Genomic DNA, 15,275 nt, shown 5'->3' on the forward strand with positions numbered 1-15,275 from the left:
TAGACAGATGAGGACAAAGGCAAATTTCCTTTACAAAGAACTCCAGGCTGACTTGCAATATACTTATCAATAGACAATATGTATAATAGTATTCTTTATAAAACATGGTTGCACCACTATCCTCCCTTTGACCTGCAGCTATGACATATAGTATAATTGTGGAAGCTTCACTGTCAAAATTAGCACACGAAAATGCATCGTGTACTTGGCTGTAAACTATATTTTAGCTAGTTAAATATATAACTTTCAAAGGTGACTGTAATTCAGACTGTGTGGTAACTGCTTTCTTGTACTGAACTCTCCCTGCGCGCTAATAATGTCTCCATACTAACTAGTGGTTGTGAATGTTATTTGCAACATTTTCCAGATGAAAGAGCTAGTAATTAATTTCATTGTTTAAACAATACTTGTCATTTTGCTCAGTGACCGGTCTTTAAACTGTTGGCTGGCTTTGGCAGCTTGCAGAGAGACTGCTGTAGAACACCTTATTACAGTAGAGTAGCCTTTTTGATTATAGTCGAGTATTTTTGTCCCAAACAGACTGTAAAAAGAAAATTAGGGACATGATTTTCTGCATTTATTACACAACTTAACGTATTATAATGTCATGTTTATTTGTTTTATGCAAATAATTTAACAATTGGTTTTTTAATACATCATAGAGTTTAGCTGGCACACAGGGCATGCATTTTTCGAAGTGGATTCTGAAAGTGCCATCTCTTGGCGCTGAAATGGGTGAGTGTCTCTGTGATAGCTCTTGACTGCTTTGCCTCCATGAGCTGTCAGAGAAGGACCCCCCTTCTTCCTAACGATCCTAGGGCCTAAGCACAGGGCTGCTGTGTTAAGTATGCAGACCCGGCATTAATCATCCTGCCACAGGGGGCAGGAAGCGCAGCTCATAAATCGAAGCCAGGCATGGCCATCTATCAACATTTCCCAACCAGGAATATTTTTGTAACAAACTGTGCAGGTGATGGATTATTGTGCCTTTAGTTCAGCTAATCGCCCATCAGCGGGAGGTGCTAAAGTGGGAAACACGTGTCACGAGGACATTTACAAACACTTGAACCAAAGTAGGCGTGTGGAGTGAGTAGGGGTAATCACCATCAACGTGCCGCTTATGCGCATGCGACTGTGAACTGATGCATCGGTTTTCGTATGATGTATGCGATGCAACACACTTGCAGCTAGATGCAGCAAGCGAAATACCGTTCGCAAAGGGTCAGATTCTCAGAATCTGCCCCTCTGCGTCCGGTATTTATGCATTTGGGATGCATCATCCCAAATGCATAAATCGCTATTTGCGATTGCATTCAAGGAATCTCAAATTTAGATTCCTTAAATGCAACGCATGAATGTAAAATAGCTAGCGATTTTGCTGATAGGGGTCGCTATTTACCGTGAAATCAAACTTCATGGTAAATAGCGAAAACTGTGAAAAATGCACTAAAGTTCATCATTCAAAGTTGTATGTTACACACTCACATGTCCTTGGGACATGTGTGTGCGCAATACCAGTGTCCAGGTCAATTTAAGGGGTGCAACAGGGTATCCTTTGGACACCCGTCACCCTTGAGATTGCATTCTCAAATTGCGATTAGCTAATTGCTAATCGCAAATTGAGAATTCCTCCCCATTCATTCCTATGGCCTCTTGGCCCATAGGAATCAATGAGATGTCATTCCTTATTTGCGAATCTCACCCTGCGAGTCGCAGATAAGGAATATTTAGGAATTGCTAATATTTTAGCAAATCCTACATGCATCTGATTTTGCGAGTCCCTAAATGCGAATCCTTAAACTTCGCAATTAAGGACTCAAAATCGAACGTTGATGCATCTAGCAGTTAAAGATACAAACCTCTAATAGGTGCATCTTTGTATTTGTCCCGGTGAATGATGCTCTTCGTGAAATATGTGCAATTCCGTATTTCACATTTTAGAAAACCCTTTTTATGGAGCACGAGTTGCAAGCGAGAAAAGTTTGTTCCAACATTTTAGGATATATATTGGAGACGCAACTGGCCTAGATATGTCTAGTTATGTTATCCAGCTTGACGTGGCGCGCATCCTTCCATTGATGGGGCCACCCAGCCCAGACGGTCCAGGGACTGCGCTAGCTGGGAGTAGTGACAGCACCCCCATGTATCCCTTATCGAGTTAGAAGGAAAAATAACAAATAAATATTGATTATTCCTAAAGCATTTTTTGAGTGTGCAAGATCAAACTCTCAGTGCAGTTAATTCATTTACCATGAGAGATGCGCTCACCAGTCCTCTCTCTGGCTGCATCTTCAGGGTCCTTTGTAACTATAACTGGTGACGCTCTTGCGGTCGTACAAGTGAAAGAAGGCCGCCATGAGGCAGAGGTTTTCTAACACATATGTGCACAAAAACTGCTTGTTTACAAAGCAAACTACACATATTCCTCCAAAGTGGCATGGAAAGTACTACCCTGTCGTATTACTCAAGTGATGTTAAGGTTCAGCACCCCCACTCTAAAAGTGGAGCACAGAGCTGATCGCCTTTTTTGTGCATCGATTTGTCTGAGGTTGTTGCTCATAACTCAGAAATTCTCCACGGTAATGCTTGAAATGCAGAAAGCACATAGCGGTAAAAGTGAACACAGATTGCCCCTCACAGCTCCTGATGTTCTGGGCCTCATTTAAAAGCCCTTTGCGCCGCCGCAATTACTTTTTTTAAGCAGCAGCGGTGCAATCAGCACGCTTCACTGCTCCATATCTACAAACCGATGCATCCTCACGCAAAAAAGCCAAGTAGAACTGGCGTGGTGAAATTCACAACATTTCACTGCTTTGCACTATGAACTCACTGCATCAAAACCCTTACACCTGCTTAGGCCAGGCATAAGGATCAATGCAGGGCTTTTAGAATGGGACTCACCTGTCTTCTGATGCTTTCCTGGAGTTGCATCGGTTTTATGACCAACTCCAGCAATGCGTCACTTTTGCGCCAACTGATGCATCTGAATTTTGGGACACATATGTAAATCCTTGCACCATGGAGCTCTGTATTGTAAATGCAGCGCATCCTTGGTGTCGCAAGGACATTTGGCGCAGGAGCAAGGAAACTGACGCATCAATGCGATGCATCCTGTTTTTCTGAATGAGGCCCTTTGTGTCTAAAGTTCATACAATAAGTCCGAGAAATTACAGGTTATTTGTTCGACCATCAGACACCTCAAACATAGAACCAGGCTGTAGATCTTCATGATACAGTCCCGGCTGCCTAATGTGAGCCGGTGGTTGCAGATGGGTCCCATCAGCACTTATTTTTGGGCACCAGGACATATTTTTCACCATCAGCCATTGAGCCAGAGTGTGAGAGAGAAAGGCAGAAAAGGGGGAAGTAGAGGCAAGAGAAAGACAGGAAAACAGTAACAGAGGGAGAAAGCAGGGATGACAAGACCATGTAAGGGTGCAATGACGAGGCAGGGAGTATAGGATGGCAGATGCAGCCTTGGTATTGATCGGCCCCGGCTTTCAGCAACATCAGTGACAAGCTTGTGTGAGAAACCTTAGGCACAACACTAATTCAGAATTCTGTGTTGTCAGGTGTGGAAAGAAGTAGGCAGTGTGATCAGATTTCAATCATTGCCTTTGATGGTTAGCTGTAAGGGAAGTCTGTTGTGCGTGGCTGAAGGTCTAGCCATGAAGTTTACTATTTTATCATTTGCCAGTTCCATGGAAGCAAAAAAACAGCTAGCACCAAGTTAGTGGTCTGCTGTGGAGCTCTTTGCATGTCAGTTCCTTTGTCCAGTTAACAATGGGTCTTCCTTTTCTGTGGTGCTACAGGGCATCGGCATTTATTTAAAGATGTGAGAGATGCATTTCATTTTGATTGGGAAAGAGCTTTTTGAGGGCAGATATGTCAAAGGATGAGATTTAAAAGTGATGGAGTTTTCTAGACTAGATGATGCAGCCTCTTACACTGGCTGCTGCAGTCCACCCAGTGGAATAATGTACAGTTATCAGGGCCATCCTGCAAAATTTGACAAGAAACTTCAGATATTTTCTAGTATACAGCTGCCCGATATATACATGTCTTGGGTTTATTGGGGCGTCCCGAAGGGTGTGGACTCACCCCACATACGACAAATGCCTCCAAGTGTGTAGTGGTTCTCAATGGTATCGCCAAGCAGTAGACCGGGCTTGGGATGGACCAAATCATTCAAACTGCCCTGGGCGCCTTCAGAGCTCAACCCTTTATGAATCCTTTCAATGATAATGCACCTATTCTCAGCAGGGTGATAAAACTAGGTTGCCTGGTTTGGGATAATATACAAATATAATGTCGGCGGAAAAATCCATTGTGAGGTTCAGGGGTGTATAGAATATTGTGGGCCCTAATGCCGTCTCCCAAGCCTACAGAATTATATTCTCCTTGCCAAGTTACACCTCCTCGGCCCAGATAAGGCTAGAATTTGGACTGGTCAACTAGCCCCTAGCCAGACGCTGCATATACATAATTTGCTGGAACAAAATCAAGAAAGCTGAATCGAACACACTGAACAACATGTTGTGGGACAAACTACAGCATTGTCACATATCACAGAGATCTACAAGAATCACTCGCTCTTACAGCTCTCGACCAGCTTTGGGAAATGTCAATTGACCTACAGGTCTTTAAGCATTTGGTAAAGAAGTCTCTTAAAAATCAATCAGCTACAGAAGACAAAGCCGCATTAGCACAATGGGCACTTGGGTGGATGAAATTAAATAATTATATTTCTGTAGTACCACAAGATTACTTTGCCACTGGTTACAGAGATTTTATAAAGCAGCAGTTTTTAAGATACCGGCTGGGGTTATTACCAGTCAACGAACACATGGCACCTTGGCTACGCGGTAATCTATTTGTCACTTGTCCCCTTTGTGGGAGTTGTAAAGAGGACATGCTGCATTTTGATTTCTCTTGTAATACAGTAATGGCAGAAAGGAAACAACTGTTAACGAAGGCTTTCAACCACAGAGGAATACGAACAAGAAGACAGGCCTGTTTTGATCCAGGGGACCCTCGGTTAAACTGCTGTTTTGTCAAATTTCTGCAAAAAGTGGAGCAAAGATTAAAGAACACGTAAATCGCCCAGTTCAGTTCATACAAGAAACAATTTAAAGGTCATATTGTCCTCTAGGAACAATATAGTGATCCCCAAAATATTATTAGGGGCAGGCCCATTGACCTTTATCGAAATGAACTGTTATACTTCCCTTCAATGGTCTTTCAGCCTTAAAACTGCGACCTCCACTGGCCTCTTATTATTAGAATAACTTATACTGACACTGAAGATTTTTACCATTTGAATTTTAATTATGTTTCTCAATGAATTTATGTTTTATCATGTAAATTAATAATAATAATAATAATAATCCACATTTGTAAAGCGCACAATCACCGGTAAGGGTCTCTAGGCGCTGGGGGCCGTCGGGAAGATTAAGCAAGCTATTGCCTAGAGTCACATGGTGCTGGGCTAACCTGCCGCCGGCGATCGAACCATGATCCCCAGATTCCAGCGTCAGTCGCCCTGGCCGCGGCGCCACACCTCTCCCTAGATGTTACTATTGAATTTAATGGTTATATTAACTCTCAGGCTGTCAGGGGCGGATCGGTCGTTCATTCTTAGAAATACGAATTGAAATGTGTTTGTGCAATAACATCCTTAATTTTAATGTTGCAACTATCTGATTTCCTTTTATCGGTCGTATTTAAAAAAAAAGAATTTTGGGAATTGAAAGGTTTTATCGATGATTTTTAAACATACCATGTAAACATGTATTATTTTTGTATATTTATTGCAATGGTTTTAAGTAACCATGCAAGTGTTCAGTGGCGGTTTTACCATTTGGGCGGTGGGGCGTTGCCCCACTAATAATTATCGGGCAATTTATTCGAGCGGCGCGTTAATAAAAGTTTTATAAATTAACGCGCCGCTCGAATAAATTACCCGATAATTATTGCCCTGCGCCTGCGGCCGTGCGTGGTGTCAAGCTGAAGCTTCACTCGTCGTCATCATGTACTTTTTGAGTCTGACAGTGGGTGGCGCTGGACTGGAGAACACCGGCACAGTGCGCACTGCGCATGTGGTGTCTGCCCGACTTCCTTTGAGCAGCTAGTAAAGTAAATGGTTTGGGAAAAGCAAGCACTGCAGAGTACGGGGTTCGCGTTTGCAACGCTCCCCAGTGCTTAAAAAATGAGCGGCGTTTTTTTCGTGCTCAGTCGAATCCTGATGCTGCTCTCTTTAGAGAGCAGTTCTCCTCTAAAGAGAGCAGCATCAGGATTGGCTACTGTGTGTACTGTACTCTAGTGTCCCAGTACAGTACAGACTTACTCGTCTTCACGGTCTAGTGTCTCACCGCGGGGTGGGACATCTAACACATGGCGGGGCAAGCAATGCCCAATCACTGTAGTGGCTTAGTGTTAAGCCATTCAGTGATTGGGCATTTCTAGGTGCTGGGCAAATCGGGCCGGCCCAAGGACAGTTGTGTCACTCAGACCCTCCTTCCCTTCTTCCTCCTTGTGGTGTCCTGAGTCCTCGTGGTCGACTCGTGTGTCTGGTGACTGTCTGAGGCCTCTCACTTCACCTAGTGTAGTCGCCGTCGTCGAGTCTGTGGAGCGTTCAGAGACAGATCACAGATTCTAATCCTGGACCTGTGTGCACTGTGCAGGTATGGACCTGAAAAATAAAATAATGTTAAACTTAAGTTGACGGTGTTTGGCCGCCTTGCCTTGGCATGATACGGTGGGTTGGAGCCCTAGAGGTGGCCGCAGTACTAGGTTTTGTTGGAAGAACTGTCATTGGCCATTAAAATGAGCTAGGAAATAAATGACCCGCCGGCTCCTCTGGGAAGAGTGAGTTTTGCTTCTTTCTAGGGTCTGATTCTTAACCAGAGGATGGCGCTGTGTGTATCGCTCCTGACAAGACATTCAGAAATTTACTGAACGTCTCTCCTGGTAAATTTCATCAGTTTGGCCACAAACTCCGTTCTAGTACGTGACGTTACAGAAGTTACTGCACATATCTGAATCAACAAGGGTAATCGTAATCGAGGCCCGGGTCAAGTTGAGGTCGGACGTAAAAACCTCCTGGGGAAATAGTTTTCAGGCCCATTTTAGATCCTGATTCGAAGTTTTGCGCTGTGCACTGGGCAATGATCTTACAAATACCGTGTTTACCCCTCGTATGCGATTTCTTTCAGGTGGTAACTGCATGTGAAAGTCGGGGCTGGGAGGGGTTTGCTTGAAACCCGGGGCTGTAAATAGATGCACAAGCAGAGTGTGTGCTGTTAGGCTTACCACGACCCTCGCGTGAGGCTGAAGAAGACTGTGGTATTAAGCCTTTCTGGGGGTCGCTTAAAATGCAAGCCTGCACCATGCCTGCCCCCACCAAGCTACCCCCGCAAGGCGTGGGGATTCAGAGGAGGCAGGGGGGTGCTTAGAAGGGGGGGCTTGTTCAACGTATTTTGGCTGTTTTTTTCATGACACGAAATATACAGCAAGGCCACCATCTGCTAAAATGACTGATCTGTAGAGATGGGCGTGGCTGGTTTTTACTGCGGTAAAGTGAACCGGATTTAATTGTCACCATTGGGTTGCGGTGCAATGGAGAGGCCGGTTTGAAAGCATTTCATGATTTGGTTTACCAGCCTTGAGTTTTGGGGAAAGGGGCGGGGCTATGTTCCCACCATTTTATTGTGGTAGAGTGGGTGGGGCTGGTTTGGCGCTATTGTATTTTGAAGCCGCCCGGTCCCGGGTCAGAACAGGCACAGTATTGTCCACCGGGGCTCCCCACCGCCGCTCACCTGACACCAGCCGAGTTCAAAGGGCACCGATCCCCGCAAGCAATGTCCTCTTTTTACACCAAACAAGACTTACCCAAGGGTTTTTAGTTCAACAGTGGACACACAATGGGTGACAGGTGAAGTATGGCCTTCCGGATGCGGAGATGGAAGGGATGTCATTGTGTGATCTTGCACAAGTGAAAGGGAATACCTAGCCTCAGGGACCTTTGTTAAATTCTGTTCTGGTCATTTTTAAAATTCATGTTAAAGATTTTTTAGTGGGGATTAGCCATTGCATTCTGGCTCTATCAGTAGCACGCACTTAGAGTTACCCTCAACCCTAACTCTGGTCTCCCCTTGCCACCCGGGCAGATGCATTAAGCTCTCGAGGGAGAGTTATCCCAACTTTTCTCTTTCTCCGCCCAAAACGCACCCCTCCTTTGCCCCCCTGTGTAATTTAATGGCACTTTTAACCTCCCAAGTGCTAACAGATGTCCGAGCGGGTGCTCTCATAGACCATTTTGGTCACATGCATTAATCAGTTGCTTGGACTCCCACTGATTTCTGTGCATTGTGGTTGTATTTGGTTTCGCGGTCTGCCTAAACAATCAAATACAATTAACAACAACTCGAGCTAAGGTAACTTTCCTCTGAAATGCTTGCTTTTGGTGTCTGGTGTGGTCAGTTTCAGCTGCGTGGCAATAAGGGCATGGTAGGTAGTTTTATGAAAACATGAAGCATTTTTGTTAATGTACTCTAGGTTATGTTAATTTTGTTATAATAAATTAAGTTATGACTTATCATGTAGCACTTACCACAACTCCTCTGCTTCTAATCTATGTAGCTAAACTTGCACCTGATCAGTTCACTGAGCTCAAAAGGGTAGAAGGATGAGTTGGCCATGCAGAGATTCGAATATATGACCTGCATGCCACCGTGGCATGCAGGTCATATATTCGAATCTCTGCATGGCCAACTCATCCTTCTACCCTTTTGAGCTCAGTGAACTGATCAGGTGCCACCACATTTCTCAGTGGTGAGTGTTTAACTCTCTGGGCCATCCCGGCCAGCCATTTACATGGCCTCTCGGCGCTATCTGAGGAACCTCCCGCATGGTGACGAGTTGTGCATCGCAGGCAGGGATGTAAGCCATCATCTAAGATGTTGTAGTTTTGTCTTTTAGTATTTCCTAGGACCGGTTTCTGGCATTTCAGCCAGGCTTGCTTGAATCCAGTGACAAAGTGAGCAAGGGACTCACGTCTGAGCATACCCTGCCAACTTATATGTAAATTGATACTTGTATAGCGCACTACTCACCCGCAAGGGTCTCAAGGCGCTTGTACGAATACCGCTGTGGAACCCATCCTGGCTTTCCCTGTGAGGCGCCCACTCCTGGGCACCCCCAAGGTGGAGGCCAGGCATCCTTAGCGTTGTGGGGGCCGTTGTGGAGATTAAGCAAGCTATTGCCCAGAGTTGCAGAGTGGGACTCCATGATTGGAATAGGCACCGAGGCGAGAATTATCAGGTCCGTGGAATTTTTTGAGCCCAAGACCCGCCGAGGCGGGGAATTGAACCCTGGTCCCGGGCCAGACCTCTGCATCAGGGTCTGCCGCTCTAACCAACTTATGGCGAACAAAGCGGTACAAAAGGGGGTGGTGTTGGACGGAGCATCTGAACAAATCAAACACTCACACCCAGTCATCGTATTTGGGTTTAATCCATCATCGTTCTTTAGCCCACTCTGCCACCCCAGTTCAGACATGGCCATATGCAAATCAGTCTGACCCTGTGCCTAATGGAAACAGTCCAGCCCGAACTGCCAAGCCATGTCTTTCCTGGACCGGAATCAAGCCATGCCTTCCGTCCATCATCACCCCCTTTTGTACCGTATCTTGTGGATAGTCACTGGCAATGTAGACTTAAAAGTTAGACGATAATAATTTTAATGATCGCATTCAAAAAGAGTAATATCATAAGAGTAAGTATGATGTTACTTGTTGTATCCTATATCTGGATGCAATGACAAAAACAACAACATACCAGTTTTGAGTCTTCCTTTGAATTTGTATTTGTTGCATATTTTCCATAGTGCATGTATTGTTTCAAAGGAAGATTAATTTTCACTGGAGAAGATTTTACCTCTATAGTTTATAGATCAACCGCTAACTACATGCTACAGGGGGGGCTCATTTTGCGTTACACCACTGTACATGCCTGCCCATATTTTACAGTTTGAATGCTTTTGTTAAAAGTCTGTGTGTTTGGTTGACACAACTACATTTTGTTGTATTTGCTTTTCAGCATTTGGTAAAGCCTCAGGCTGCCGAACTAATTTTTGGGCAAATCAAGCAAAGAAGAAGAGACGCCAACCTCCTTTTCTGCTACAACGCAGCAAACAACCCCAGTGTTTAAGGTAAGGAAACTGCTGCTATATTTTACATTCTAGTAGTCAAGGGCTATGTAAGTTGTGTACATGGTGGGTGGCGTCAAATACCAGTGTTCAGTCTTCTTTTGAATTTGTATTTCTTGCATATTTTCCATAGTGCATGTATTGTTTCAAAGGTAGATTAATTTTCACTGGAGAAGATTTTACCTCTATAGTTTATAGATCAACCGCTAACTACGTGCTACAGGGGGGGCTCATTTTGCGTTTGTCCTCCTGGTTCCAGTGTCCGTTTTCCTAATGGCATGTCTATGACTGTGACATGTTCATCTCCAGACTACAGAGCTTATGCCAGCTTGCCCACGTGAACCTTCTAAAAGTCCACATGGCCTACAAAAACAATGCTAAGGCAGGCTTAACCACTTTCCAGGAGTGTGATCTGAGTCCCTTAATAATTCAGATGATCGTCGTCTGCATATAGACTACACATAGGAACCAAAAGTGTGCCCCCTAGACTGTACTGGTCAATGGAAGGAATTGCATTAGCCCACTTAGTAAAATTCAAGTGTATTGTTCTAAGAAGGTGAAACCTGATGTATAACCCAAATGTAATGTGCAGTGTACAGGGTCAAGTCTTTGTGGATCACTTAAGCCAAGGGTCTCCAACTTTTTCTGTAATAAGAGGCACTTATGATCAAAGAAATGCATCGTGATGTGATCACTAAGGGGTGCTTCAGCACATTCTGCAAGGGAGGGGGCTCATTTTGCGTTACACCACTGTACATGCCTGCCCATATTTTACAGTTTGAATGCTTTTGTTAAAAGTCTGTGTGTTTGGTTGACACAACTACATTTTGTTGTATTTGCTTTTCAGCATTTGGTAAAGCCTCAGGCTGCCGAACTAATTTTTGGGCAAATCAAGCAAAGAAGAAGAGACGCCAACCTCCTTTTCTGCTACAACACAGCCAACAACCCCAGTGTTTAAGGTAAGGAAACTGCTGCTATATTTTACATTCTAGTAGTCAAGGGCTATGTAAGTTGTGTACATGGTGGGTGGCGTCTAAATACATGCACCAAACCTCATACGTTGTACTTTGATTATTGACAGGTAACACTAACATTGGTAACACCATGAATACAGTAGAGCATCTATTTGCAAAGCCGTTCCTTGGACTGAAACGTGAAGACAAACTAATTGTAAAACAATTAGGACCTCACCGGCCAGACCTAAACCTACAACAACGTTCCCTAGACAGAGGGAAGCCTTACACACGTTCTTTCACAAACACCTGGTACAAAAAAGTTGATTGGCTTACAGGATGTCCTTCAACAAATACTCTGTTCTGCTTCCCCTGCCTGCTGTTTGGTGGTGAAACTCCTTGGACCAAAAAAGGAGTGAAAGACTTAAAACATTTGTCAGATAAAGTAAAGAGGCATGCACACACGAAAACACATATGGAAAATCTGACAAGACTGGGAATGTTGGGAGATAAACCGATTGAAGCCCACTTAAGCGAGGCCTACCAAACAAATATACGGAAGCACAATGAAGCAGTTGATAGGAATAGACACGTGCTGTCAAAAATCATTGACTGCATTCGTTTCTGTGGTGATTTTGAACTGGCTTTACGAGGGCATGATGAATCGGAAGGCTCTGCAAATCCTGGTATATTCTTAGGGCTTGTGGACTTAATAGCAAGCATAGACCATGTATTCGAAGCACATCTATCAACTGCTACAGTCTTCAAGGGCACCTCGAAAATCATACAAAATGAACTGCTTGAGTGCATGCTAGAGATTGTAAAAAGCACTATCGTACAACAGCTGAAAAACACAGACTTTGTGGCTATTCAGGCTGATGACACCACTGATGTGGCCACAAATACACAGTCAGTATTGGTCTTTCGGTACCTAGACAGTGACAACAAAGTTGTGGAACGCTTCTATGGATTCACCCATTTAAAAGACGCTTGTGCAGAAAGCATTTCTTCAGTTATTCTACAGGAACTAAACTTCATTTTTCCAGAGCAGCATCAAAAACAAAAACTGATTGCACAAAGCTACGATGGTGCTGCAGTAATGAGTGGAACCTCCGGTGGAGTACAAAAAAAATTTAAAGATGTCTACCCTAATGCCCATTACGTGCACTGTTATGCCCACCAACTAAATCTGATTATGCAACAATCAGTAGGAAAGATCTCTGAGGCAAAGATATTCTTCCTGGATGTAGGCGGAATGGCAGCATTCTTCTCACGCTCCCCCAAAAGAACGGAGTTACTTCATACCATTGTTAACAGAAGGATTCCAAAGGGAGGCCCAACTCGTTGGAATTTTCACATCCGTACAATCCGCCTAATATACCAATATAGGGTTGATCTTGAGAAATGTTTTGACACCATAGAAGCAAATCAAGACTTTGACTACAAAAGCCGGAATGAGGCCCGTGGCTTTGCTAGAACACTGCAAGACAGGGAGTTTCAGTTTTTGCTGTTTTTGTTTTTTCAAATAATGCTAAAAGTTGAAGCACTGTATGAAACGTTACAAAAACGTGAAATAGATACTATCCATGTGGAAACATCTATCAACAGCTTTGTCACAAGCATAACGGAAATCAGAGAAGACGTTGACAATTTAGACAGCACACTGCCAAATGATTCTACTTTCTCTAACCGCAGAAAAGACATCAGCAGTCTAGTCCGAATTTCCAAAGAGATATGTGACACTATAATTATGCAGGCAAAGGAACGCTTTTCTTTTAAAAAGCATTTGGTGAGTGCCACATTACTAAAAAGTGATCTGTTTGCTAAACATGATATTTCCTTCCCTGAGCAAGCACTGAATACCGCTGTTGATGCTTACCCTATGCTCAACAAAGAGGATCTGAGAACAGAACTAACTGTACTGTATGGAATGCATGTATACCGGCAGGCCACTAATGCAATTAATTTGCTTGCTTTAATTCTGAACCTTAACATGCAAAACACACTAACAGAAACAGTGACTTTATTAAAAATACTCATCACCACACCGATGACAACAGCAGAGTCGGAACGTTCATTTTCCGCTTTGAACAGAATAAAAACATTCCTAAGAAACACCATGATACAGGACAGGCTGAATGCCTTAGCAATGCTTTCCATCGAGAGTGAGTTAGTTAAACGAATACCAGACTTCAATGGTCAAGTCATTGAGAAGTTTGCTTCCATGAAAAACAGACGTGCGGATTTTCATTACAAAAAGTGAACACTATTTAAATGCTGCTAGTTGGCGTCCTGTTTATTTGTTTGTTATTAAAATACATCTGTGAGGTACTCAGCAATGCATTGTGTTTCAAAGTCTGTTATGAAGCTCTGTGGTTATGATGAAGAAGAATAAGCAGCTACCTATGTTATATGACACCACTTTATTAATGTAATAACTGCACTTTCACAATTGCTTTATTAACCTTCCTGCTTTCACAAATTTGCATGAAAATGCACCATTTGTCCACTCTTTTTTCAAAATTTTCTCGGGGGGAATTCCCCCCGAACCCTCCTTAAGGGGTTCGGGCTTGCTCGCTACGCTCGCTCGCTACGGTGCAGTACGACTTTCATTTTACGCCGCACCACTTTCAAATGTCACCAGCCGCCACTGCAAGTGTTCAAATACACTAAACTAAACTAATGCAAGCAAGAGGAATGGGTCTCTGCTCTCCCTGTTGTGCAGCAAAAGGCAGGCTTAATTTGGATGCAGTAGGCCCCTTACACTGCTCGGTCTCTGTGCCACTGCAAGTGCGGCAACTAATGATACCTACTACTCTGAGTAGGTTCCTGGGTGATGCAGTCTTGGTTTACAAGAACGACATTATTGACAGCTACTGTTGTCCTGGACTAAAAATGAAATACTTTCCTGGCATGATTCTTGTTACCAGGCAGCTTCAAGCCCACCTGCCTGCTTGCAATATCATCATCTTCATAAAACCTGTCTGTCGTATTGTGCCTGGAAGTTAATACGCACTAACAGGTCTGGACTGATATTCGGTTAACAACATTGGACTCCATGATTGAATTGCATGCATGGCACTCATCAAGATTTTGTAAATAGTTTTGCCCCCAATTTTTCTCTTAAATAAACAAGTCCATTGTATGCCATAATTTAGAGGCCAGTGTTATCAACCGGCACATGTATTGACTCCACAATATCGATTACCAACATATTGTGAAGGTAACATATATTGAGAAGTATAGATTTGTGTTACACCTGAAATCCTTGCCATGGTATTCCCCCAGACCTTTTGCCTTCACTTCCCTATTTCGGCTGAACTCCTTTTTATTGCCTTTTGTACACTCTACTCCTGGTAACCACTGCTAAAGTGCTTGTGCTCTCTTTTTTAAACATTGTAAAATTGGCATACACCAAACTGGCACCTTTAATTTACATATAAGTCCCTAATAAATGTTACTACAAGTACCCAGGACCTGAAAATTAAATACTACTAGTGAGTCATAGTACTCATTGTGCCACCCACTAAAAGTAGCCATACAAACCTTGTCCCAGGCCTGCCACTGCAGCCTGTAGTGCAATTTTAAACTTACTTTTTGGCCTTGCAAATGAACCTTTTGCCAGGTCTAACTGTTCCTTTTTAGGTTTCGCCTGCACGGCGCTTGCACAATGCTTGCAAAATCTCTTGAAAATAAAGAAAATCTTAAAATGGGCTTAGAGCCCGTCCATTACTTACAAATACTTACCATTGGTCGGCTCAAATGTCATTCTTGTTTCCATGCTTCTTATTGGTCAGAGAGTCCTCCTCGCCTCGGCTTGCACCTAGGCTTCAAGTCTTCATCCCTGTTGTGGAGCATGGACCACGTACAACTAAATGTCTGTGCCAGTGCACTCTACTTTTACCTTTTGAGTGCATGTCTCTGCAGTTCCTCTTCGTCACTCCTGCACTTCTACTGCAGTCCGTTTTGTTGCCCACCCCATCCTTCTCTCTCTGTAATGGACTAGTTTATTTAAGAGAAAAATTGGGGGCAAAACCCCTGTCCGATCCGTTGAGCCTGCTGTCCTCTTGCTGTCCATTCTTTTTAACCTGCCACACCGCTATCCTCCCACAGTCC

At 43.7% G+C, this 15,275-nt stretch overlaps 1 protein-coding gene and 1 long non-coding RNA gene across 2 annotated transcripts; both read left to right on the top strand.

Annotated features, from left to right (window-relative positions):
• Positions 1-6,609: 6,609 nt before the first annotated feature.
• On the top strand, positions 6,610-11,140 carry LOC147725526 (uncharacterized). The gene is made up of 3 exons (XR_015309831.1): positions 6,610-6,683; positions 10,098-10,209; positions 11,054-11,140. It is a non-coding gene; the product is annotated as an uncharacterized LOC147725526 (long non-coding RNA).
• Positions 11,134-13,422, top strand: LOC147725527 (zinc finger MYM-type protein 1-like). Its single transcript, XM_086964462.1, has 3 exons — positions 11,134-11,165; positions 11,288-12,520; positions 12,698-13,422. Exons 2-3 carry the CDS (start codon positions 11,311-11,313, stop codon positions 13,420-13,422), a joined length of 1,935 nt encoding a protein of 644 aa, XP_086820588.1. The 5' UTR covers positions 11,134-11,165; positions 11,288-11,310.
• The last annotated feature ends 1,853 nt before the right edge of the window (positions 13,423-15,275 follow it).

This window comes from Lissotriton vulgaris, chromosome 3_2 (assembly GCF_964263255.1).
Source record: "Lissotriton vulgaris chromosome 3_2, aLisVul1.2, whole genome shotgun sequence".
NCBI classification, from domain to species: domain Eukaryota; kingdom Metazoa; phylum Chordata; class Amphibia; order Caudata; family Salamandridae; genus Lissotriton; species Lissotriton vulgaris.